The sequence below is a fragment of the Podarcis bocagei genome (assembly GCF_964188305.1).
Source record: "Podarcis bocagei genome assembly, chromosome: 3".
Classification (NCBI taxonomy): Eukaryota; Metazoa; Chordata; class Lepidosauria; order Squamata; family Lacertidae; genus Podarcis; species Podarcis bocagei.
Window position 1 is genome coordinate 69619670 of NC_138127.1, and position 25653 is coordinate 69645322.

General features: G+C 47.8%; 1 protein-coding gene across 1 annotated transcript in view; it reads left to right on the forward strand.

Moving 5' to 3' along the window:
- TTC27 (tetratricopeptide repeat domain 27) overlaps positions 1-25653 on the forward strand; it is a 97875-nt gene that overhangs the window by 49022 nt on the left and 23200 nt on the right. The window contains exons 12-13 of the mRNA XM_081188072.1: positions 13179-13301; positions 20239-20466. Coding sequence (XP_081044198.1) covers positions 13179-13301; positions 20239-20466 — 351 coding nt within the window. The remainder of the gene's footprint in view (positions 1-13178; positions 13302-20238; positions 20467-25653) is intronic.

The following is a 25653-nucleotide window of genomic DNA, read 5'->3' on the forward strand; positions in this document are numbered from 1 at the left end:
CCCTTTTAAACTGTCTTAACATATTATCAGTGGGGACACACATAACCACAAATTTAGAGCTTTAAAATCCAGCTTAATAGTTAAGATACTGTGGTCAAGAAACTTCTTTCAGCTTCTAACTTAGATTTGCAATCTGTTTGTATTTCTCTGACACAGTAGAAACCATTTTAACATTTCCCCCTAGGATTTTCCCCCTTTAAAAATTTTTTTAACCTTCCAGTTCACAAAAAACCAGTGTGGTTTTAATTTCTAGCTTTTCTGGCCAAACCAATATTCCGAGTCCTACTGAGAGGTATATTGGTGATTTATTATTTACAGTGGTTTCAATATTTTTCTAAGTAGCACTGCCCATTTCATACATTTCTCCCATACTTAACCTAAGAACTATTGCATGTAAATCATACATATGTCAGTGTTACGGAAAAAACCTGGGTGCGTGTTTACCCTGCCACCCAGCCAATCGGACCAAGTCCGTGGATTCTAGCGGGAGAAAAGGAAGTTCAGCCGGACGCAGGAGCAAAAGGCGAAGATCCAAGTTTATTGCGCAACAGGTTCAAAGTGAGATTGAACCCCGAGGATGGGGCGACATAAACTTTTAAAAGTTCCCTCCAAGTCCCAGAATACAGTGCACGAAACGTCATGAATACATTATGGGAAGGTTGGGTTTCATGGGTTGCATCATGAATACATTACACACGTCACGAAATATCTCAGAAAAGGTGGGGTTACACTAATTAGCATTTGAGGGAAGGGAGGGGTGGAATATGCAGAGGAGGGTCGTACACGAATATACATTTCCTGAGTACCGGTGGCGGCGGGACAATGGGTTACTGATATGCACCGTCTGCCACCTGGTATTGTCCGCAGGAAGGGCTGGGCAGAACGATATGACGGGATTAAAGAGTTCCTGTGTACGTGACTTGCCGCTTTGGGGATTATGGAGTCCTGGGCAGCATCATGGAGTCCTGGGGAAACTGAGTCGATTGACACCGAAACCAAGGCAATCGGAGCTGTGGTTGATTTTATATGATTTTAAGAAGTTTTCGCCTGTTCTAGTCCATTAGTATAGTAATGATTGAGATCGGAAATAAAATGGATACATTGTTGCAAGTTTTGACACTTTTATGAGTCCACGAGTTTCGATTCCATTGTTCTCCCAGCGGGGAGCTGTCAGTAGCTTGTCAGGAGGTTAAATGAGGCGTGCAGTAGCTCCTGAGCTAGCTCCTGCAAGGCGAATGCATGACTGTGATTGGCTAAAGCGGGGCTCAGTATAGTGAATGGAGATACATTATGATGCGGTCTACTCACGTTAGGAATAGGGCGAGAGGAAGGCATAGAGAAGATTGGGGCTTATTTCGCCCGCATAGAGAAAGGAAAGGGGAGCCTTTTATTAGTGGGGCAGGGGTATAGTGTGGTGCTTATGTAACGGTGTGGGGGCTGAGGGTTTGAGACCGAGTTGGGCACGGTCGAGGTCATCGCCTCGGGCCCGTTCAGGAAGCGATGGGGAAGCATTCATGCCCCCCCCCCTTTCCTTCCGTATCAGTCCCCCATTCGGAGATAGATTTGCATCAAAGTTCTGTAAGAACTTGCAAATCCTTTCTCCGCACCCTATACCCCTGTGATTTCATACTCCCCTTCGCCAAGGTGTCTCATTTGCACATATTCAGGAAAGACAGGAGCGCTGTGAGAACGGGAGTAGGCTCGAAAGGAAAGAGGAGCGGATTGAGTAGGGAAGCGGAGGAAAGAGCAGCAAGGAGAGACACAATGCATGGCACAACAGAGCACTGAGATGCAAAAAGCAACAGTAAGAATTGTGAGCAATACGACCTTGATCAATTGTCGGAGCCACCCCAGCTTGGGCAGCCATCCCCACAAGTCGATGTCGGACAGTCCTTCGTGTTGTATCCCGTTTAGTCTCCCTGCTAACTCGTGGATGTTATTCAAATGTCCAGTGATGTTTAAGGTTTGGTCAGTTACATACGTGCAACACTCGGTACCTATTAAGGCGCACGTCCCTCCTTGGCTAGACAGCAGAAAGTCCGTGGCAATTCTCGTCTGTAAACTTAGCTGTCTCACTTCGGACAGCTCTGACATCAGGGAGTCTGTGATTTCAGTTGCCTCCTGCATGAATTTGAGGAGGATGTCAGTAAGCCGAAGGATGTCGACGTGGTTGGATCCTGCCCCGTAAGCAGGAAAGAGTGCTCGACCCACGGTTTCCCCGTTTGCAGCGACATCGGATAAGTCAGACAGTTGCTTCTCTTCCCTTTTATTTCTCTGTCTCCCAGGGGGTAGATGTGGCACCACTCTTATACCAGGAACGATGTACCCAACGAAGCAAGATCCGGACATATGGGGGCTCACCCAGGTATATGCGCGATGGCCACATACCCAAAACAAGCCGCTGAGATACGACTCCATTCTCCCTGAGGCGAAGGCTTGCAGTAACATAACGTCGGCGGGTTGGGGCTGCCAGAGTGGGGGGTGGCTGATGACAGTGGCCCAAGCAAGGGTGAGGTTTGGGAAGGTCCGGGATCCTGTCACGTCAGTAATGGTGACATGGCCGGTGGATAAGAGTTCCAAGTTGGACGCACAGGTACTGGAGCCGATGAAGGTCCCTTCCCCGGTGAAGGTGCGGCAGAGTGGACCCTTAGTCGGGCCAGTGAGGTAAAGGTATTGGTGGGTCAAGTTCAAAGCGGTCAGGTTCCAGGAGGCGACATCCCCTGACCGGAATTGTTCTATGGTAACTGGGACGGGAACGAGGGGGAGGCTCTGTTGAAGGTGACTCGGCGCATGGGCGCAAATCCAGCATTCAGAATAGGGTGCCTCTTTGGCCACCTGGCCGATGAGTTTAATATAAGAGTTCTGTTCCCAGGAGGAAAGGAGATCTTCTCCAGGGAAGGGAGGGTCAGCGCCGAGTTTCCGTGGTGCCGTGCCGAGTGGATGAAGGGGGTCGGTGGTATTTAGGAGGCGCCTGTCTTTGGCTATGCCCCCGCATCGCAAAGGTCCAACGTTATCCCATGTGGGGGAGCGCGAGGGATGTGCTGGATGGTACCAGCCTTCTAGGTATTCTGCCCCTCTCCAGTCGTGGGTAACTCCGAGGTTCCAAAGGCAGCAGAACTTTCTCACGCAAAGTCCTTGTAGTTGAGGTTTTCGGGGTTCCGGGGTCATGAAGAGGCATTGGAATCCGAAGATCAAGTTGTCGGAGGGATCGGTTGCATCGGTGTAGGATGATGCAACCCCTCCTTTCTCGATCTCGGTCCAGTTAGGGTTCTTTAAAAGTTCTCCATTGCCGAAAAGGAAGTGAGTCCCGTTCTTACAGGTGAGACGGTAGTAAGAATGGTCGAGGGTGACCGCGGCTGACCCAATTCGGTGTAGGGTTTGGTCCCGAATGAAAAGTTCCCAATACTCGTTGTCAGTTAGCCGGGGTACGAGGGAATGTCGCAGCAATGTCCGAGACTCGGGGAGGCAAAAGTCAAAGTCCCCCATTCGACCAGGGTTTGACTTTCCACCCGTCTCGAGTCGGTGATAGTCCAGGAAATGGTAGTCTGTGGGTAAGTCAGTACAATGATCGGTTGGCATGGCCGAGGAGTAGGTCGAAGTCTGGTAGGCAAGAAAGATGAAGAAGTTCATGGTTGGAGTCCGGAAATGGGGAAGCATTTGGTATAGGGCAGTCGAAAGGCCGTGGGAACGCACTGTCAGAGCCGCTGTCAACGGAGCTGTCAAAGCGCGCTGTCAGTGGAGCTGTCAATGGAGCTGTCAAAGCGCGCTGTCAGTGGAGCTGTCAATGGAGCTGTCAACGCGAGCTGTCAGCGGAGCTGTCAACGGAGTTGTCAGGTGAGGTGTTGCAGCGTTTGAGGCGTAGCCTGAGGGCGTTGGTGTCTGGGACGATTTCAGATGTCCAGTTGGGCGGCGTGGTGTGTGGTCCGGTCTGTTGAGCCCGACCTTGGCCCCGATCCGCTGGTCCGGTCTGTTGAGCCCGACCTTGGCCCCGATCTGCTGGTCCGGTCTGTTGAGCCCGACCTTGGCCCCGATCTGCTGGTCCGGTCTGTTGGGCCCGACCTTGGCCCCGATCTGCTGGTCCGGTCTGTTGGGCCCGAACTTGGCCCCGATCTGCTGGTCCGGTCTGTTGGGCCCGAACTTGGCCCCGATCCGGTCCGGTCTGTTGTTCGTCGTCGTCAATATATGAGGCCGGTAGAGCAGGTGGAGCCGAAAAGGAGAAGTCCTCGCCGTTGCTTTCTTCAGTCTCCTGTGGAGGGGGTGAGGACTTGCACCTAGTGTGATGTAGCCAAGAATTCTTCTCACCTATTTTCACGGCGGTTGGCGATGTCAAGAGTACTTGGTAGGGACCTTCCCACGCGGGTTGGAGTGGTTCCTTCTGGTAGACCTTGACGAGGATCCAGTCGCCAGGGTGGAAGGAGTGAGCGTGGACGTCGATGGGCAGGTTCTGTCCCTCGATGGCCGCGTAGTGGTGGAGACGCTGTAGTTGTGTCTGGAGCTGAATAACATAATTAGTAAGTTCTGCTTCCCCCAGCTCCAGTTCTGATAGTGGGAATAGAGTGTTATAGACGGGAGGAGGTCTCCCGAATAAGAGTTCGAATGGAGAGAGTTTCAAACGTCCGGTTGGGGCGCTGCGGATGTTATGAAGAACCAGTGGGAGTGCATTCACCCATTTTAGGCCAGTGAGCTCGCAAAGTTTGCCCAACTGTATTTTTATTTCCTGGTTCATGCGCTCCACTTGGCCAGAGGATTGTGGGTGGTATGGAGTGTGGAGGTCCCATTTAATTCGGAGTGCCTTGGCCACTAATTGCACTATTTCTGCAGTAAAGTGGGTTCCCCTATCGCTGTCTAGGCGGCGGGGTATGCCATAGCGGGGAATAATATCCTGTAGGAGGGCCCTGGCAACTACGGATGCGGTGGCTTTTCTGCAAGGGAATCCCTCCACCCACGAGGAGAATTGGTCAACTATAATCAAAGCATGTTTAAAGCCTTGGCATTGGGGCAGATCAATGAAATCAAGCTGCAAGTTCTCGAAAGGGACAAAGGCCCACGGTCTGGCTCCTGGTGGCCTCCTGGGTTCACGCTTGGGATTGAAGCGATGGCAGGTAATGCAATTCTTTGATGCTGCTGCTGCAGCGGCCGCTATCCCGGGTGCGTACCAAGTTCTAATTACGTGTTCCATTAATCTCCCTTTTCCCCAATGTGTCCGCTGATGAAGGAACCTCACTACTTTTGGAGTCCAGGCCTTTGGAAGGACGGTTCTTCCATCGGGGAGGACCCAGATACCCTGTTGTTCGGTGGCACCTATCGATTCCCACGTAGCCTTTTCATCCCCTGGGGCAGATTTGTAAATTTCTGTGAGGTCCAGGTCTGCTGGTAGTTGGAGGGCTTGAAACTCGGATTCATTGTTAGGGATGCGTAAGGCAGCCATCTGTGCGGCTTTGTCGGCTCGTCTGTTTCCTTTAGAAACTGAGTCCCTGCCCTTGGTATGGGCCTTGCAGTGGACAACGGCTATAGCGGCAGGTAGATGGATCGCTGTGAGGAGTCGCTCAACTAGGGCGGCGTGCGAGATTTGGGACCCGGCAGCGGTTAGAAAGCCTCTCTGGAGCCAAATTTGGCCAGTTGTGTGCACCAGGCCGAAACAGTATTTACTATCCGTATAAATGGTTATCCGCTTCCCTTCACCAATCTCGCAAGCACGCAGCAGCGCAATCAACTCGGCGGCTTGGGCGCTGTACTGGGAGTTGATTGGGTTTGACTCTAGTACTTCGAAGTCGGAGACTACCGCATACCCAGTCTTTCTAACCCCGTCGATTACTTTAGAGCTACCATCAGTATATAGTATTAAGTCCGGGTTCTCCAGGGGAAGATGATCTAGGTCTTCGCGGGGCTTTTCGGCTTGCCGGACTATAGTGGTGCAGTCATGATGCGGGGTGCCATCATCGGGAAGGGGTAGTAGGGTAGCGGGGTTTAGCGAGTTGACACGTTTAATGGTGACATTAGTTGGGGTTAGTAGGAGGGCTTCATACCGGTTGAGGCGGGAGTTCGAGAAATGGTGACATCCTTTTAAGGTTAGGAGGGTTGAGACTGAATGGGGAACGTGAAGGGTGATTTCGTGGCCTAGAACCGTCTCTTGGGCTTTCTCGAGAAGGACAGCAGCGGCTGCAATGGCTCTGAGGCAACTGACAGCCCCTTTAGCAGTGTTGTCAAGTTGTAGGCTATAATATGCTACTGGCCTCTCTTGATCGCGGAAGGGTTGGGTTAGGACACCGGAGGCTACCCCCCTTTGCTCATGGATGAACAGGTTGAAAGGGATTCGGTAGTCGGGCAATCCTAGGGCAGGAGCGGATCTGAGTTCCCGTTTTAGCCGTTCAAAAGAGCTGTAAGCTTCTTCCTCCCAGACCAAGGTGTCTGGGTGGTCCTGACGCGTCATGACAGTTAAGGGCTTCGTTATTTCACTGTAACCAGCGATCCATGCCCGGCAGAAGCCGGCCATGCCAAGGAAGCCGCGCAGCTGTCGCTTCGTTTTTGGGAGAGGGATTTTAGTGACTGCCTCGATCCTGTCAGTGGCTAAACTTCTGGTCCCTACTCCCAAGATGTGTCCCAGATACTTGACCTCTTGTTTACAATATTGGAGTTTCTTTGGAGACACTTTGTGTCCCTTCCTTGCTAATTCCGATAGGAGGTATTTAGTATCTATCTTACACGCCTCCTCACTGGTAGAACATAATAAAATATCGTCCACGTAGAGGAGCAAAGTGGAGCTGGCCGGTAGGTGGATGTCCTCTAAGTCCTGATGTAATACGGCCGAAAAAATCGCTGGTGACTCTACGTAGCCTTGGGGCAGTCTGGTCCAAGTTAATTGACCAGGCCCCCAGGTAAATGCAAAAAGGAATTGGCTCTCCGGATCCAGGGGTATACTGAAGAAGGCAGAGCATAGGTCCGCAGCGGAGTACCAAGTCGTCCCAGCTGGGATGGCGTTTAGGAGGGAGTTCGGGTTGCCAACTACCGGGTGTCGGGGTATCACGAATTGGTTCACTAGTCTCAAGTCCTGCACAAAGCGGTACCGTATGGGTGCCCCATCCTTAGCGGGCTTCTTGACTGGGAGAACTGGGGTATTACAGGGTGAAGCACATGAGACTAGGATCCCCTTTTCGAGGAAGTCTTCAATCATGGGTGTTAGGCCTTCTATGGCTTCTTTGGGCAGAGGGTATTGCTTGGTACACGGGAAGGGTAGGTCACTTCGGTAGGTGATCTTGACCGGAGTGGCGGAGAGTAAGAGCCCAACTGAGGTTGATTCGGTGCCCCATAGGGTGGGGGGCAATTCATTTTCCAGGTCTAGTGGGAGTTCGGGAAACTGTCGTTCCGCTTTAGATTCTTGGACGATACCCTGGAACATGGGAATAGAGTTCCCTGGCATATGTAGGTAAATGCCATCCGGGGAACATTTTATGGTGGCGTTGAGTTTGCAGAGGAGGTCCCTGCCGAGAAGGTTGACAGGGCTGCTTGTTAAGAGGAAAGTGTGTTCTGCTAGTAATGGTCCGAGGGTGACCTTGGCCGGCCGCGAGAGCGGGCAAGTGCGGGGTATCCCGTCCAGTCCCATTACTTTCTTGGTCACTGTCCCTGGTTCTAGGTGACTGTCGGTTAGGGTGGAATAGGTAGCCCCTGTGTCCAGTAGACATTGATAGGGGTGGCCATCTATCTCGATAGTACAGACCGGGTCCTCAGGTGACAATGCAAGGATAGGGCAGATGGTTTGGGTCTGACTGGGATCCCCTTCTAATTGTCAATAAGTGTCCTGATCCTCGGGGGGTGGTTGGTTTGGAGGGTGCAAGGGAGGAGCAGTAGCATTCGCCCAAGGGTGGGCAGGCTGGTCTATGGCCGGCATTAGGGTCCGGGGTCCTGGTTGTGGTCGGGTTTGAGGTATCGGGTTCGAGACCGTCGTTGGGGTATAAGTCGCTGGGTTGTGGTTGCTGTAGCCTGAAGTTACGTTGGCTTGTGGGGGGAAAGGGGGGTGGGTAGTCCGAACAGGGAAAGGCTTAGGCTCCTGTCCCCCGTAGGGTGTCGCATTCAGGTAGGGGCAGAATCTTTTTATGTGTCCCTCTTCTTGGCAGTAGTAGCATCCTCCCGTCCCCGGTCCCCATTGCCTATAGGGATTTGGGGTCCCTCCTCCACGGACCCCCTTTCCTCGAGGGAGTCCCCTGCCTCGATTAGGGCCGTAGGCAGCTTCCATGCTTAAGGCTAGTATTTGCTCGACCTCGGATTTTGTTTCCTTCTTCTTTCTTTCATCCCGAGAGTTGTAGACAGATTTTGCGATGGACAAGATTTCACTTACACTCTTTCCATCATATCCAATTTGGAGATTCAGAGCCTTTCTGATATCTGGGCAAGCCTGATCCTTGAAGAACCCTTTAACGATTACTTCATGCTGTGGGTTTTCGGGGTCTATTCCTCCCCACGTTTTAATGGCAGAGACCAGTCTAGTGTAATAATCGGACGGGTGTTCGTTTGGTCCCTGCATGACCGACTGGACTTTGGTCCAATTAACGGTGCGTTGTCCGGCGGCCTTTACACCGTCCAAAATGGCCTTTTTAAATAGGTTTAAGTACCAAATACCGTCGGTGGTGTTATAGTCCCATTCTGGTTCTACTCTGAGACATTGTGCTGTGAGCGCCGGCAATCCCTCGGGCCGTCCCCTTTGGTAGTCGGGTAGTTCTATGGCCTCCCCGGCTTTAGTTAGAATGTCCGCTTTCTCCGCCTCGTTGAAGAGGGCATTCAGAAGGACGTGGACATCTGGCCAGGTGGGATTGTGTGTGGAGAAGATAGCGCTGACCTGGCGGTGGCACTTGTCCGGGTCGTCCCTCAGTGAGGGCATCTGATTTGACCAAGTTACTAGGTCTGAGGTGTAGAAGGGTTGATGCGTGTAAACCATCCGCGGGGGCCCATCAGGTTCGAGAGGGGGTATGGGCAGGGCCCTTAAGGGCATCTGGACCGCAGTGGAACTCACAGTGGAGCTTACTTGGTCGGAAGTCCCTGGTGTCTCTTTATCGCGGACCAGGGTCCCCTTTACGGAGCCATGAGGTTTCGTGGGAGCGGTTTTATTCCCGATTTGGGTAGAGTCCTCAATGGCGTTGTGGAGAGTAGAGGAGGGGATTTTAGTCTTAGCTTGTCCGGGGTTTCTAACTGGTTTGGCATCCCCCGTATCCTTTCTCGCTTGTAGTCGTGTGACCCTTCTATTTTCGGTGTCTTGAGCCTCATCCTCCTCCCCCGTTTCTTCCCCACTACTAGAATTGCTGTCGCTGGATGTCGGGGCTCGCGGCGGTGGTCCTTGATAGTAAAAGGGGACTAGGGTCTGTCGTACATCGTCATCTTCGTAAGGGGGGGGCATTGGCTGCCGCCCGGGATTTAATATTGGCAATTGGTAGGAGGTTGTTCCCTTTGGGGTTTGGAGCATTCTCCCTACTGCCTCAAAGGTGGCCAGGTATTCTAACTGGCGGGGTTTTTCTTCTACCAGGGCTTTCCTTAGGTGGTTCAAGCGTTCTTCATTAAACGAACCCCCCGGTGGCCACCGTAGTTCGCGTTTGGCGGAGGCAGTACAGGCGGGCCAGGTTTCGGAGCAGAGGTCCTCTAATTTTTCCTTAGATAACAATTTGTGGCCAGGAATCGACTTCCAATACGCGATGACGAATTGGAGAGGAGAGTCGGGATCCTTCTGGGAACGGGATGGCTTCCGGGAAGCCTTCCTCCCAGAGTGAGTCCGCTCGTGTTTGGAAGCCTGGGTACCCATAGTATATCTCACGCGTGTCTAGATAGGAAAGAGGAGAGAGGAGGGGGTCGATAAGGATTCGTGGGTCTAGGGCAGTCTGACAGAGGAATTGTAAAAAGAAAAGGGTTTAGTCGCTTGGCAACTTCCTAGGGAGGTTTTAAAGAGCTCTAGCTATCCGGTATTCCTTCATTCACCTGGGGTCCCTTTTCCACTCTGCCGGTCCCGCCCAATTCCTCATGGGCTATTCCCTCCTGGCAACCTCCTACCTATCGTCAAACTTCTCAGGAAAAGGGGCCCTACTGAACGCCCGCGCCGTGCGGTGCCAGATCGGGTGATCCCTGGACAGAGTTTTGGGTCGAAAATCCCCCTTGCTTTCGGAAGCGGGCTTACGATACACGTGGTACGTAGCCCGACCGGTGCGGCTGGGATTGGGATAGAAAGCAAGACCACTTCCTGCCCCCTAGAAAGGACGCTCGGGAAGATCGGAAAGAGAGCTCCAACCCCTTGCTTTCAACTGGGATACCCGTTTGCGGAGAGTCGGCTATCTTTCAAGTCGGATCTCTCCGTCTTACTCTTCGGGTTCCCAATTGGTGCGGCTGGCTGGAGAGTTTAGATAAAGAGATAGAGCTCAGAACCCCCCTTTCGGGTCGAGCAGCGGTCCACGATCTCTCTTGCTGACTGGACCAAGAGAAAGGCAAGAAGGTACGATAGAGAGGAGGGCAGAGAATTCAGTTGCCAGGAGACTTCCACCCCTTCCCACCAGTGCACTGGATTTTCCTATACTCACGCGTCTTCTACGTCGATCCGATCCCGGGATCGATGAATAAGCCGGCTGGATCCCTTTTGCTCCCCGGCTGAACTCCTGGGGCTTCCGATTACCGCCCGGGAGATGGCCGGAGGTCCAAAAGGGTCTTCTCGGGCAAATTGGCCCGCCGCCGGCTGAAGAATTCGGGGCCCCCGGTCAGCAACCCGGGAGAACCGTCGCCCCACGTTGGGCGCCAAGCTGTTACGGAAAAAACCTGGGTGCGTGTTTACCCTGCCACCCAGCCAATCGGACCAAGTCCGTGGATTCTAGCGGGAGAAAAGGAAGTTCAGCCGGACGCAGGAGCAAAAGGCGAAGATCCAAGTTTATTGCGCAACAGGTTCAAAGTGAGATTGAACCCCGAGGATGGGGCGACATAAACTTTTAAAAGTTCCCTCCAAGTCCCAGAATACAGTGCACGAAACGTCATGAATACATTATGGGAAGGTTGGGTTTCATGGGTTGCATCATGAATACATTACACACGTCACGAAATATCTCAGAAAAGGTGGGGTTACACTAATTAGCATTTGAGGGAAGGGAGGGGTGGAATATGCAGAGGAGGGTCGTACACGAATATACATTTCCTGAGTACCGGTGGCGGCGGGACAATGGGTTACTGATATGCACCGTCTGCCACCTGGTATTGTCCGCAGGAAGGGCTGGGCAGAACGATATGACGGGATTAAAGAGTTCCTGTGTACGTGACTTGCCGCTTTGGGGATTATGGAGTCCTGGGCAGCATCATGGAGTCCTGGGGAAACTGAGTCGATTGACACCGAAACCAAGGCAATCGGAGCTGTGGTTGATTTTATATGATTTTAAGAAGTTTTCGCCTGTTCTAGTCCATTAGTATAGTAATGATTGAGATCGGAAATAAAATGGATACATTGTTGCAAGTTTTGACACTTTTATGAGTCCACGAGTTTCGATTCCATTGTTCTCCCAGCGGGGAGCTGTCAGTAGCTTGTCAGGAGGTTAAATGAGGCGTGCAGTAGCTCCTGAGCTAGCTCCTGCAAGGCGAATGCATGACTGTGATTGGCTAAAGCGGGGCTCAGTATAGTGAATGGAGATACATTATGATGCGGTCTACTCACGTTAGGAATAGGGCGAGAGGAAGGCATAGAGAAGATTGGGGCTTATTTCGCCCGCATAGAGAAAGGAAAGGGGAGCCTTTTATTAGTGGGGCAGGGGTATAGTGTGGTGCTTATGTAACGGTGTGGGGGCTGAGGGTTTGAGACCGAGTTGGGCACGGTCGAGGTCATCGCCTCGGGCCCGTTCAGGAAGCGATGGGGAAGCATTCATGCCCCCCCCCCTTTCCTTCCGTATCAGTCAGGAATCGTAACTCCTCCAGCCTGGCCTTCGGTAGAATGCAAGGTCACCTGAGGCCGCAAGCTGCTTTCCTCTCTTTCACTCCCAGAAACCCGTGTAAAAGGAAATGGGAAGAGACTTGTGATGCATTTGTCATCAGTTCACTCTTAGGGGCTCTTTGGCTGCGTTCCAACATCTCACCCATTCTTTTGTTTGTTCTATCTCCCTGAATCCTATCTTGTCAGCCTGCCTGTTTCCTACCTATTTGCTTTTCATTGATCCTGGTTAAGTCCCCAGTCAACTTTGTTGCTTCTCAGTGTCAGTGGGAGGTAGGTTAAATGAAAGTGGCTGATCTACAAGGCAGTAGGTAACATGCTGATAGAATTCCCAGCAGTCAGTGTTACACCTTAGCCCAACTGCATACGGAGAAGCGCCAGTATGACCCAGACTCAAGGCAGCCACAGTCTCAACTAGGAATGGTTGCTGGTCATCTGTCCAGCAACTTGGCTGATAGGGACATTTCTCCATGCAGTTCCATTATCAAAGCACAGTCTAGAAGAGAAGTGAGGAACCTGTAGCCCTACAGATGTTACTGAACTATGCCTCCCATCATTCCTGACGGTTGGCCATGCTGGCTGCAGCAGATGGGAGTTGTAGCCCACATCTGGTAGCTCCATCATCCCTGACCACTGGTCCTGCTAGCTAGGGATGATGGGTGTTGTAGTCCAAAAACAGCTGGAAACCAAAGTTTGGGAAATGCAGGTCTAGAGAAATACTTTGGAGAGGAGGGAGCTGCTGACTGTGTTTATGATTTAGTTCTTAGTGAATTAAGATTGTAAGACCTATGCCTAACCTCTGTTAATGTTGATTTTAAAATTAAAAAATTCCTTCCTGTAGCACCTTAAAGACCAACTAAGTTAGTTCTTGGTATAAGCTTTCGTGTGCATGCACACTTCTTCAGATACTTCTTCAGATACTTCAGAAAGCTTATACCAAGAACTAACTTAGTTGGTCTTTAAGGTGCTACAGGAAGGAATTTTTTTATTTGGACTATGGCAGACCAACACGGCTACCCATCTGTAACTTGATTTTAAAAGATTATCAGTGCTAACTCAGTAGATTTTTATGCTTGATTTCTTTAGCTATCGTATATTAAAGACTTATTTATTAGAATTCCCATGCCCTTCCGAGTTCAACTTGAAACACTTTAAATTACCGTATTTTCCACCTTATATATATTCTTCTAAATGGTTTTCTAGGGGGAAATTCTGGATTTGAATTTTTCAATATTTTCCTTTGCAGCGGCAGCTTGCAAGCTTACTATTTGACCTTGGATGTACCAGTTCAGCTCTGCAGATCTTTGAAAAGCTTGAAATGTGGGAGGATGTAGTTATCTGCTATGAAAGAGCAGGACAGCATGGAAAGGTAGAGTACATCTACTTATTTTCACTGTGTTTATACATAATGTACCCCAGAGTTGCATACATGCACAAGTACATGTACATCAGCGCCCTGCAGGAAGCAACTTCCTTTCACTGGAACATATGGTAAGGGTCATTATGAGAAGGAAAACTGCTTCCCATAAATTTTTATAAAATTATTCATAATAGTATTTATGTACTACTACAAAGACTGATGTGATGGACTTGCATGAAAGGTCTTCCCTAGAATCCCAGAATTGAAAAGTACCATAAGATCGTGAAGTGCAACTACTAAGTTGAGCCAAGATCTGTACCACAATGTTCTTGTAAACAGAGAGCAGGAGTGAATGAGTGGGAGGCAATTCTAGATAGCTGAAGCAAATGAGCCAGGTCGGATGATATTTGTCATTGCGAAAACTCATTGTAAAAACTCTACAAAATGACAGAGAGGCAAAGGACTTCCTTCTGGTCTCTCTGATTAGAGGTTTTGGGGCTCCTGACATTCTTGCCTGTGACCTTCTTTCTCTCATGCTTTCCTCTCCTCTTCCTTCCTCCCATGGCCCAAGGGCTACTGTTAAGATCCTCCCTAGAAATTGAAAGAGTGCTTAGTACCAAAGCCATCCATGTCTTCCCACTTCTGCAAGTATCCCCTTCCCACAGGGTCAAGTCTGGCATACAAAAGGAACTGGCTGAGGCGGCAAGGCTAATTTAACCTCCAACAACACAAGAATTGCCTATGAAAACAACAGAATGAGGTGGCAGAGAACTGAGGTGAAGAACTGAACAGGTTGTTCCATTTCAGACCACCACTGGTAGAGGGTAAAAATAAAAATTAAAAAAATCCATGCCAATAATAAACTAGCACAAAGGGAGGGAGCTGTATTGCAATATGTCTCCTTCATGTATTTGCTGGCAACTTACATAGAAGAGCATTTTTAAAAATGGCACCCACAAAGGCTAGTTCATTCTTCCACCTCAGAATTCTGCAGCCTCAATCTTGGTGTCTACATCAGCTGTTTGTTCATAGAAAAAGACAAATGGGGAAATGCTGAAGGGAAAGAGAGTGGGGAAGATTGGGGATAAGAGTGGAAATGAAGTAGAGGTCTTGCGCCTACAGGAATCTGCAGGGCTGGCGCAGGTTTGAATAGTGCCTTGAAGCAGTCTCCTGGGCAGAAGGCTGAACAAAGTGGGAACTGAAGCGTGCCCTGTTATAGGAACGGGATTGCCTAATGGTTGTGATCTCATTAAGGACAGGACTGGGGTGCAAGGCTCATTGCATGGCAAAGAATACCAGTAGTATGATGTCATTAAACATCACAGTATGAATTCCCCACCAAGTTGTGTCTGGGAGATCACAAAGGATCTCTGACCAATCAGAACTTGCAGCCAGATGAATGAGGTGTGGGGGAAGGAAAAGGCATTTCCCAGGCAAGTTAGGAATGATCCACTTACCCCACTGGAAGATGCTTGCTAAAAGGATACCTTACTGTCATTGCCTTAGGAACTAATTAGTGCTAAATAAGGGCATCTGTCTGCACTAGATGTGACAGAGGGACTAATTAAGCTTGGACATATCATTATGCACAGTGGTTACGGTGAGGAAATTTTCCTGCACATCAACTACTATGGAGAGGTTATTTGGTAGGAATCACTAGAACTTCTCCACAGCTTCCTCTGATTGATTTGCAGTGGTGTTTCACTCGTTGCTCGCAGCAGAGCCAAAACAGACAAACAATTCTGGGATGCATGCAGAGTTCCAATTGAACCAAGCTTTCCTGTAACAAAGTTGTCTCTAATGCAGGAATTCCACAAACCTTGAGTATACACAGTGGCCCGCTAGCTTCTTAAGCACAATGTTTCTCTCACTGCCACTTTCCAACCAGCTAGTCTATACTGTGTTGAGTGGCACTTAGGGCATCTTGGAAACCCACTATGTTGCATTCTTAATCTCTGGATTTTCTGTATGGGGGCAAAGAAGTCTGGGGAAACAGAACCTTAAAATTTACAGTTACAGGTAGGTAGCCGTGTTGGTCTGTCGTAGTCGAAACAAAATAAAACAAATCCTTCCAGTAGCACCTTAGAGACCAACTAAGTTTGTTATTGGTATGAGCTTTTGTGTGCATGCACACTTCTTCAGATACACACAGAAGCTCATACCAATAGCAAACTTAGTTGGTCTCTAAGGTGCTATTGGAAGGATTTGTTTTATTTTGCTTAAAATTTATGTTGATGTTGTTGCATGGATTTTAGCTCATCTCTACACACACACACACACACACACACACACACACACACACACACCCCACATATGAGGAGGGGCTTGTCCATGAATTTTGGCCCAGAAATAGCAATCCTGCTCTGTAAAACATCACAGAAAAGCGTTTCTTAGTGTGAATTCCAAAAAAATGCATGAGCTTGGAAACCAGACAGGATGTTCTGGGGAAACCATCCAGTGTCTACATTTATTAATTGCCATCTGTATCCACATATTTGCTTCCCTAACAGCTGGATATGTAGACTGACTAGTGTGTATTTTAATTTTTCAGACATTGGGTTTCTCAGACATCTTGTTGGTTCTGTGTCTTGACAAATGTCCAGTATACCCAGCATACTGTGTCTAGTGTTTGCAATTTCTGATGCTCTAGAGAGCTGGTGTGTGTGTGTGTGTGTGTGTGTGTGTGTGGAGGGTCATTCTTTTATAAGCTAATACAGTGGTACCTCGGGTTACATACGCTTCAGGTTACAGACTCTGCTAACCCAGAAGTATTACCTCGGGTTAAGAACTTTGCTTCAGGAAGAGAACAGAAATTGTGCTTTGGCGGCGCAGCAGCAGCAGGAGGCCCCATTAACTAAAGTGGTGCTTCAGGTTAAGAACAGTTTCAGGTTAAGAACGGACCTCCGAAACGAATTAAGTACTTAACCCGAGGTACCACTGTAATTACATATTTTCATGAATTTCTTTACATCTTGTGTCACAAAGGCAACAGCAGTTCTTCAACAAAACTATTTAAAAGGAAGAAGAAGTGTGCATGCACACGAAAGCTCATACCAAGAACTAACTTAGTTGGTCTTTAAGGTGCTACTGGAAGGAATTTTTTTATTTTGACTATGGCAGACCAACACGGCTACCTATCTACTATTTAAAAGGAAATTATACTTGCAGAGACTAGAACATTAGACTCTGTTGTGATTTTCATTTTTCAGAAACACATATTCCACTATCTTCACTTCATCTTCCCCTGCCCATAGATATTTAGTTGCATGGGTGTAGAGGCTGCAGTTAAACAATAGATTGAAGGATTTTGGATGGAAATCTCTAACAGTGCAATCCTAACCCTATATACTCAGAAATACCCTACTGGATTCAATGGGGCTTACTCCCAAGTAAATGGTATTAGGATTGCAGCCCGAACTTGTGATATAAATAATGTGGAACTTCTCCCATGCTTTGCATACTATTCTGAGTAAATATCTAAATCTGGTAATTACAAAATGGACAAGTATGTGTCTTGGTGCCAAATTCTGTTAGGATTCTCATATTGCTCTGGCACAAGCAAGGAGCCCATCAAGAAGAAAAGTTTATGCCAATATTTTCCATTTGTGTCAAGAGATAAGGAAACAGTATTTGGAGAGTGGATAAGGAAGGCATCTGGATTAAAATATTTCATAATTGGCAATTGCGTAATTTTTGAAAATACATTCAACTAATTCTGTGATAAGACTTTAGAATACTGGAAACAAGTCTTCAAGTTCTGTGTGAAACACAACTGGGAGCTCTTTATCTGTAAGCTTTAAGGGCAATTTAATTTGTGCTTAGAGGGACACGGGTGGCGCTGTGGTCTAAACCACAGAACCTAGGGCTTGCCGATCAGAAGGTCGGTGGTTCGAATCCCCGCAACAGGGTGAGCTCCTGTTGCTTGGTCTCAACTCCTGCCCACCTAGAGTTCAAAAGCATGTCAAAGTGCAAGTAGATAAGCTGTACGCCGGCTCCCTCGGCCAATAAAGCAAGATGAGCACCGCAACCCCAGAGTCATCCGCGACTGGACCTAATGGTCAGGGGTCCCTTTACCTTTACCTTTAATTTGTGCTTAGTCAGAAGAACTTTTTGAAATGAAGAGCTTCTGTTAAAATTCATTATTTTCCTTTTAAAAATCAAACAGATAGTTATCACCATTACGTAAAGTTGTGATTCTTCTGTAAATTGTTTTTTCAGCGGTCAGAGTAGTATTTTATTTTGTTTTTATTTGTTTTATTTATTAGTCACTTCTTTCAAAAAAAATGAACTCAAACCAACTTATAAAAACAACTTTCTATAAAAAGCAGCATGTCACTAAGCAGGGGGGAAAACAAGAGGGAAATATTTGGCTATGATCAGTACATGGCCAGGGTAGGATTCCAGCATTGTTTCCTTGGAATAATTTGGTGGCCAGGAGATTACAAAAAGTTAGTAATGTATACATAGTAGGCAACTTGCATTTATTACTGATCCTGTATGGTAGGGAGAAGGTACCGTATTTTTTGCTCTATAAGACTCACTTTTCCCCTCCTAAAAATTAAGAGGAAATGTGTGTGCGTCTTATGGAGCAAATTCAGGCTGCGCAGCTATCCCAGAAGCCAGAACAGCAAGAGGGATTGCTGCTTTCGCTGCACAGCGATCCCTCTTGCTGTTCTGGCTTCTGGGATTCAAAATATTTTTTTTCTTGTTTTCCTCCTCCAAAAACTAGGTGCGTCTTATGGTCTGGTGTGTCTTATAGAGCGAAAAATACGGTAATTTGGGATCTGCTGGTGGACCTCTGGGTGATTTGCAATAGATCAGCAAGGGTTTCTGACTTCCAATGGTTTAATAATAGCAACAGCAAAATTACTTTTTCCAAGTAAATTAGTCTGCTGAAATGAAGAAGGCTAAGCAGGAGTGGGCTTTTGTGTGAGAGGTCTATGAGTTCAGCTCAGATCTGGTAACTGAAAACAATGGTGTCTGGAGCTGCACAGCAACCATCCAGTTAACATTCCTCAAAAGTAGATATTTATGATCAACCGTGGCATGGGTGTTAAAATCTTTTAGGAGCTTTCTCCTAATTGCCTCTCACAAGGAGGCATTAATTACTTCCTGGACTCTGCTTGTCATTCTAGTGCTGCTGAATATTAGAAGACAAAAAGGGCAAGGGTTATGCAAATGAGTGATAGCCTCACCCCACCAAGATCTCGTCCACATCACCAGGCCTCCACGAGTGGAACTTGTTAAATAAAACAGGGCAAAACATTGTACTGGACACATCCAAAGACATAACAGTAGAATTAGTGGCATACGAGTTTAGGCGGATATGAGCAACTCTATCCCCCAAATGCCTAGCAAATAAGTTGCAACAGACTACTTGGACACTTCTTTACATCACTCTGCAGACCAAGCTAGAGAAGACCTTGAATAGTTTGGGGGGAAACTCCAATGGACACCACTGAGTAGATACAATGGTGACAAAGTAGTATTGTCACCTTGAGGTCATCACTACCACAGAGTAGCCTTGAAAATTAGGTATTGCGTTTGCTTGGCTTAACTCAGTCTTGCACCATCTTTGGCTTGGAGTTGCCAGGGTTTGAAGCTAGGCATATCACTGAACTGTACCCCTCCACTTCAGATAGGAAAAAGAATTCACTACAGATTTAGTCCAGGCTTGCTCAGAGGTACAATTTTGTGAACTAGAATGTTTAATATTACTGAATGGCTGGCCTGCATATCTAGCATACAGTACTAGGCACTACCACTCAGTGACCTGGATTTGAGAGAGTCTTATGCAAGGATGAGGAAAAGGAGCGGGTCGCTGTGCACTTTTCACCTCAGAGATGTTTATTCACACTGTAGACTGTTGCTCCAAAGAGAGGGGGGAAGAAAGAATTGCCTGGATCTTTAACTGCCTCACCATGGCTGCTCTCTAACTCAAGCTGTTTCTTGTTCCTTTAGAAAAGTTATTGTGCAGCCTTAATAATTCTCGACAAGCAGGTTTTGCAGCAATCATGCCATTTTCACCTTTGATTTGATTCAGTCTTGTATTTTTCTTGCAAAACGTAACAAGTCCTCCCCCCCCCCATGTGCATTGCTCTTGGTTGCAAAATATGTTTCAGAATGGACACAGTTCTGAAACCAACTCCCTAATGACAACAAATATTGCTTGAATTCAGTAGAACTTATAGGGAAGCAGGATATAGGCCCAGGTGCCAAATTGTATAGCAGAGGTTTTCAACCTTTTTGAGTCCACTGCTCCCTTCAACATCTACATTCTTTCTGTGGCACCCCTGTGGGGCTCAGGAGCCCAGTTGTGCCACCCCTTGCCTGCAGAGCTGTGTCACCCCTTTTCAAACACCCTCCTTTGTGGAGTGTCCCCTCAGCCTCCTCTCCCCTCTTCTTGGGAGGCCTCTGGGAAGCCACCCCCACCCTCCGCCCTAAAGAGAGCTGCCTCCCAGAGGCGCCATTTGCCTGTGGAGCTTATAGCCAGGGCTGCTGCACTAAATGGCTGTGCAAACCTTGGGGAGGCAGAGTCACAAGAGGCCATTAGAGGAGGAAGGAAAGGGAAGAGGGACAGAGGCCAGTGTTGCCTGCAGCACCCCTGACCATCATGGCACATTGGTTGACAACCCCTGTTGTATAGCATTATGGATCAGAGGTGTGAGGGGTGGTCCGTGCCTTGGGGAACCCACTGAAGTCAGCCTGCCCAGGAGCCCTCAAAATCTGAAGCCAGTACTGCTAAAGAGTATTGTGCATGCTGACATTTCTGACTCAAGTTCTTGTAGAAAATGAAAACAAAACATGCACCTGTCCAGTATAATTACAGCCATTTCTGGGCTTCTGAAAGACTACTTTCTACCTCACACATCTGGCAGCTAACCAAGGCGAACCAAGTGATCCTCTCTCTGAAAGCGGTGCTAAAAATGGTGCTTTCTTTCCATAGGCAGAAGAAATTTTGAGGCGGGAGATAGAGAAGAAAGAAACACCGAGTTTATATTGCTTGCTTGGGGATGTCCTTAAAGACCATTCTTACTATGACAAAGCTTGGGAATTGTCAAAACACCGCAGTGCCCGGGCTCAGCGCTCCAAAGGCCTTCTCCACCTTCGCAACAGGAACTTCAAGGAATGTATAGAGTGCTTTGAGCAATCCGTGAAGATTAACCCCATGCAGGTAAGACAATAAGAACTTTTTACAATATATTTGTGTGCTGGCTTCTGAAGAATTACAGAACTTTTAGAAGACATCTAAAGGCAGCCCTCTTCTCAACGCTTTGTTTTTAGATATGCTGTAAGGCGCCCAGTGTGGCTGGGGAAACCCAACCAGATGGCGGGGTAGTAATAATAATAATAATAATAATAATAATAATAATAATAATAATAATAATAATGGTGTGTGTCTTAAGTGTCACATCTCCTGCCATATATATCCTTTTAAAGTCCTAAAAGCCTTAGCCTGGTTACCTAAAAGACTTCCTTCTCCAATATGTACTTATCTAAACCTTAAAATCCTCTTCAGATACCCTGTTCTAGTTGGGCCCACCAAATGAAATGAGGTGGGCATCCACCAGGGATAGGACCTTTTCAGTAGTAGCACCCTGGATATGGAATAGCCTTCCCAGGGAGGATTGTCTGTCACCGTATTTGTGGCTTTCTTTAGATGACTTTGGTAACCTGGCACTCTGTTTTTAATGCTCTGTTGTGTTTGAATAAGTTTTTTCCCTTATTTATTTATTTATTTGTTTATTTATTTATTTATCTATCTATCTATTTAACAAAATTTATATATCACTTGAATTGTCAGAACACCTTTAAGTGGCTTACAAAAATCTAAAATGAAACATTAAAATTGTCAATTAAAAGCAATTAAAAACAGGTATTTAAAATTTTCAGAAGCTTATTAAAATCACCAGTAGCTAAAAAGATTAATGGTTCTATGGTTTGCTTTGTATTTTGGTTATTTTGGACTTCTTTATTTAAACCACCCACAGAACTTCATGGCAGAAGTCATAAAATATAGTTTGCTGGAGCAAAGCAAACCGCAGTCTCTGGTCTGGATGTAATGCTGAGCTATGGATCCTGATTTGTTTCCTCCACATGCTAGTGGGGAGGAGACAGCCAGCCCAGCTTGGCAATTCATAGTAAACCATTAACTGTGGTTTACTGTGACGTGTGAGCTGGGCCCGTTATATAAGGTGATTCATTCAAAGCTACGTAAAGAGCAGTTGGTAACTAATAAAAATATTTTCCATCACTTTGAAGAAGTAGTGGTCTAATCATGAATTTATTTTTTTCAAGTACAGTATAGGCAAAACGTTTCATTCAGATATTCTCATTTGTGCAGCTGCCACCACCTAGTTTTCAGAGATCCCTGCCCCGTTGCATTGCAGCTTCCCATACCCACATCAGAGGCCTTCCCTGTTACTGGGATATCTCAGTCGGTAGAGCGTGAGACTCTTAATCTCAGGGTCATGGCTATGAGCCACATATTTGACAAAAGATTCCTGCATTGCAGGGGGTTGGAGTAGATGACCCTTGTGGGTCCTTCTATCTCTATGATTCAGTCCTCTGGGAGAGGCTTCTTAGGCAGCTATATTAGGAAGGACTGGGTAGGAAATCCGTGCTGTGCAAACAGCCTTACATAATATTTTCATGCAACCCATGTTTGCATGTTTCTTCTGTTGGGGAAAGCGCTATTATGATGCATTGAAGGTCAGCAACTGAAAATTTGAATTTGAAATCTACTTACCATATTTTTCGTTCTATAGGACGCACATTTCCCCCTCCAAAAATTAAGGGGAAATGTGTGTGCGTCCTATAGAGCGAATGCAGGCTGCGCCGCTAAGCCCAAAGCCAGAACAGGAAGACGGAGCACTGCGGAGCGCTCTGTCTCGCTGCTCTAGCTTGGAGACGGCTGCGCGCAAACCTCTGCAGGGCAGCGGGGAGCCTTCACCCCGCTGTCCTGAAGAAGCTAGCAAGGCTGTCCCAAGCCAGAACCGCGAGACGGAGGGCTCCGTCTCGCTGCTCTAGCTTGGAGACGGCTGCGCGCAAACCTCTGCAGGGCAGCGGGGCGCTGCGCTCCAAAGGCTTCCCCCCACCGCCAGCCCCACAAGCTCTGGTGAACGCACCTTGTTTTAGAGGGGGAGAACAAGAAAAAAAATTTCCCTTGTTCTCCCCCTCCTATGGTCCGGTGCGTCCTATGGTCCGGTGCGTCCAATGGAGCGAAAAATACGGTAATTAGACCCTAAACTAAAGGTTGAGGTGAAAAGGCGTGGCTGGGTTAAATGAGACGTCTATCATCATCACATTTGGGCCAATTCACTGCAAGTAGGCCGCTATCAAGTATTATGTTGCTGCTGTTTTGATGTTTGACTGTGCATTTGTTGCATTTTAAAGTGACTTTTTTTGTATTAATGCACCATTCACTGCTATGGGTCACTCTTTGATCAAAAAGTGGTATATAAATAAGCCATAGTATAAAACAATTAATATTTCCACTTCCTTTGAGCATTTGTAATAAATGTGCTTAGTCTAGGCTCCATCATTATTTATTACATCCATTCATCATTTATTTTACATGAAAATGTGTCAAAGTGACTTAACAAAGTAATAATAGAAACAACAAGATCTATTAAAACCAAACACAAGAACAAGAATAAAACCACAAACTGCCTTAGTAAGGCTCTTTTTTTTTAACGTGAGATGCATGTGCCAACATTTGCTTTGTTCTTGAGTGTAGTTCCAAAGTTAACACTTCAATCAAAGCAGCAGTTTCAAAAGCAGAATTAATTCTGACCTTTTTTCACACATCTGCACGTTGTAAGCTTGAATTCCTTCGCTTACATGATAAAGAGTTATTTGAAGAACTACTGACATGAACCCATATAAGAGGTGTGATTCTAGTTTGTGTTAGCAAACTGCTTAGGCAGTGGAGAAGCAATATACAGTGGTACCCCGCAAGACGAATGCCTCGCAAGACGGAAAACCCGCAAGACGAAAGGGTTTTCTGTTTTGGAGGCGCTTCGCAAGACGAATTTCCCTATGGGCTTGCATCGCAAGACGAAAGCCCATAGGGAAATGCTGGCGGTCGGGAGCAAAGACTTTCGCCCACAGCCGGCCTTCAGAAGAGGACCTCTTCTGAAGGCCGGCGGGGGGCAAAAGTCTTTGCTCCCCCCCGCCTGCCTCCCCCCCCCCGCCTGCCCCGGGCGATCTTAAAATGCTGGCGGGTGGGAGCAAAGCGTTCGCTGCCGCCCCCCAGCATTTTAAAATCTCCCCGGGACAGCAGAGAAGTCGGGAGCATTTTAAAATCTCCCCGGGACAGCAGAAGTCTCTGCTGTCCCGGGGAGATTTTAAAACGCTGTTCCGAAGCGGGGGGCGGGAACAGCTGCCCCAGCCGCCCCACTTCGGAACGCTGTTCCGAAGCGGGGAGGGGGGGCGGGAACAGCTGCCCCAGCCGCCCCACTTCGGAACGCTGTTCCGAAGCGGGGAGGGGGGGCGGGGACACCTGCCCCAGCCGCCCCACTTCGGAACGCTGTTCCGAAGCGGGGAGGGGGGGCGGGAACAGCTGCCCCAGCCGCCCCACTTCGGAACGCTGTTCCGAAGCGGGGAGGGGGGGCAGGAACAGCTGCCCCAGCCGCCCCACTTCGGAACGCTGTTCCGAAGCGGGGAGGGGGGGCGGGAACAGCTGCCCCAGCCGCCCCACTTCGGAACGCTGTTCCGAAGCGGGGCTGGGGGCAGGAACACCTTCTGAAGGCGGGCAGGGGGCGAAAGTCTTTGTCCCCCCTGCCTGCCTTCCCAGGGGCTTTTAAATCGCCCCGGACAGCGGAGAAGTCCTCCGCTGTCCCGGGGTTTTTTAAAATGCTGGGGGTGGGAAGAAAAGCCCTTGTCCCCCCCCAGCCTTCAGAAGAGGTCCGGGGACAGACTGTCCCCGGGCCTGGTCTGAAGGCGGTTTCCCTAGGAACGCATTAATTGATTTTCAATGCATTCCTATGGGAAACCGTGCATCGCAAGACGAAAAAGTCGCAAGACGAAGAGACTTGCGGAACGAATTAATTTCGTCTTGCGAGGCACCACTGTACTCTTGAACCATACATAGAATATGGTATCTTAAACATGAAATCCAAATAGAAATTCATAGTGTCCGTACCCATGTGGCAAGTAGTGGCCACAAGGATGCAAGGCATACCAAAACCAATCAAGAGATTGACAAAACGAGGCTACTAATTAGTACTTATTCTCTGCAATCAGTAGTGCAAATATATAAGCCACTTTTTTGGGGGGGGGGCGTTTAAAGTAGGAAGGTAGGAAGCTTGTTCCAGGTGAAAATTTCCCTTGAAATGTTTCTCATGCTGTATTCCCTCTTGTTTGCAACTGCGGTTCAGGGAAATAGTTTGCTACCAGAAACATCCCCCTGCATTTAGTGATTATTCAGAGCCTCAGGGTTTTGGGGGTTTTTTTTTTGCAGTTGTGAGTGATTTGCCAGATCCCATTCCAACCAACATAATTGCCTACGGAAGTCATGGTTTCTCTCACTCCAGCTTTTCTTTGCAATTATTTCACTGTTGGGCCCTCTAAAGGCCTCCATCTCCTACAAAGATGACTTAAACATACTTCCTGCAATTCAGTGGCAGTACCCTTTCTTCCTCGGAAAAATGTGTCTCTATAGAATCATTCCAATGCTGCCTCTAATTAGACAGAGGCACACACACACACACACACAGGCCTCCCTTTGGCAGGAAAAACCCCCGATACTGCTTTATCTGGACTTTCAAATTTTAACGGCCTAAGATTACTCTATTCTGTATTTCCATCATTGATGCTGTTGAAAAATAGCTCTCTTCTGACCTATGCAAAGATGCAGCCTAGCATATGGCACTGTAGGGCCAGCTTACGAGTGGCACTGTTTTAGAGAGAAGCTCTCTGCAGTTGGGGGGTAGCTGAACCTTTAAACTCATTTCCCGGTTAAGATTTCATGGGAAACTATAAGAATTCGAGAGAGGCTGGTGCAGGAGGGGAAGAGGGAATAGGAGCTTGTCACCCAGCACACAAAATTTGGTTTGTTGGACCAGGTCAGCTGTGTCAGAAAGAGACCCTTTTGAAAGCAGAATGTGAGTTTTAGTAATTATTTCCCCTCAGGGACACCTGCTCTTCTTTTAAAAATCAATTTAATATGGTTTTATTATCTCTATGTGGCAAAGTATTAATAACGAAACAATGAAGGGGATTATGGTGGGCTGGCAGTGGCAAAATGCTATTTCCGCACAATGAATTTTACATAAATATGTCATTTACAAGATTTTTGTTGGAACCTATTCTTGGTTAGTTTTGCCGCTACATTCTGCTCCTTCAGTTTCCACAACCA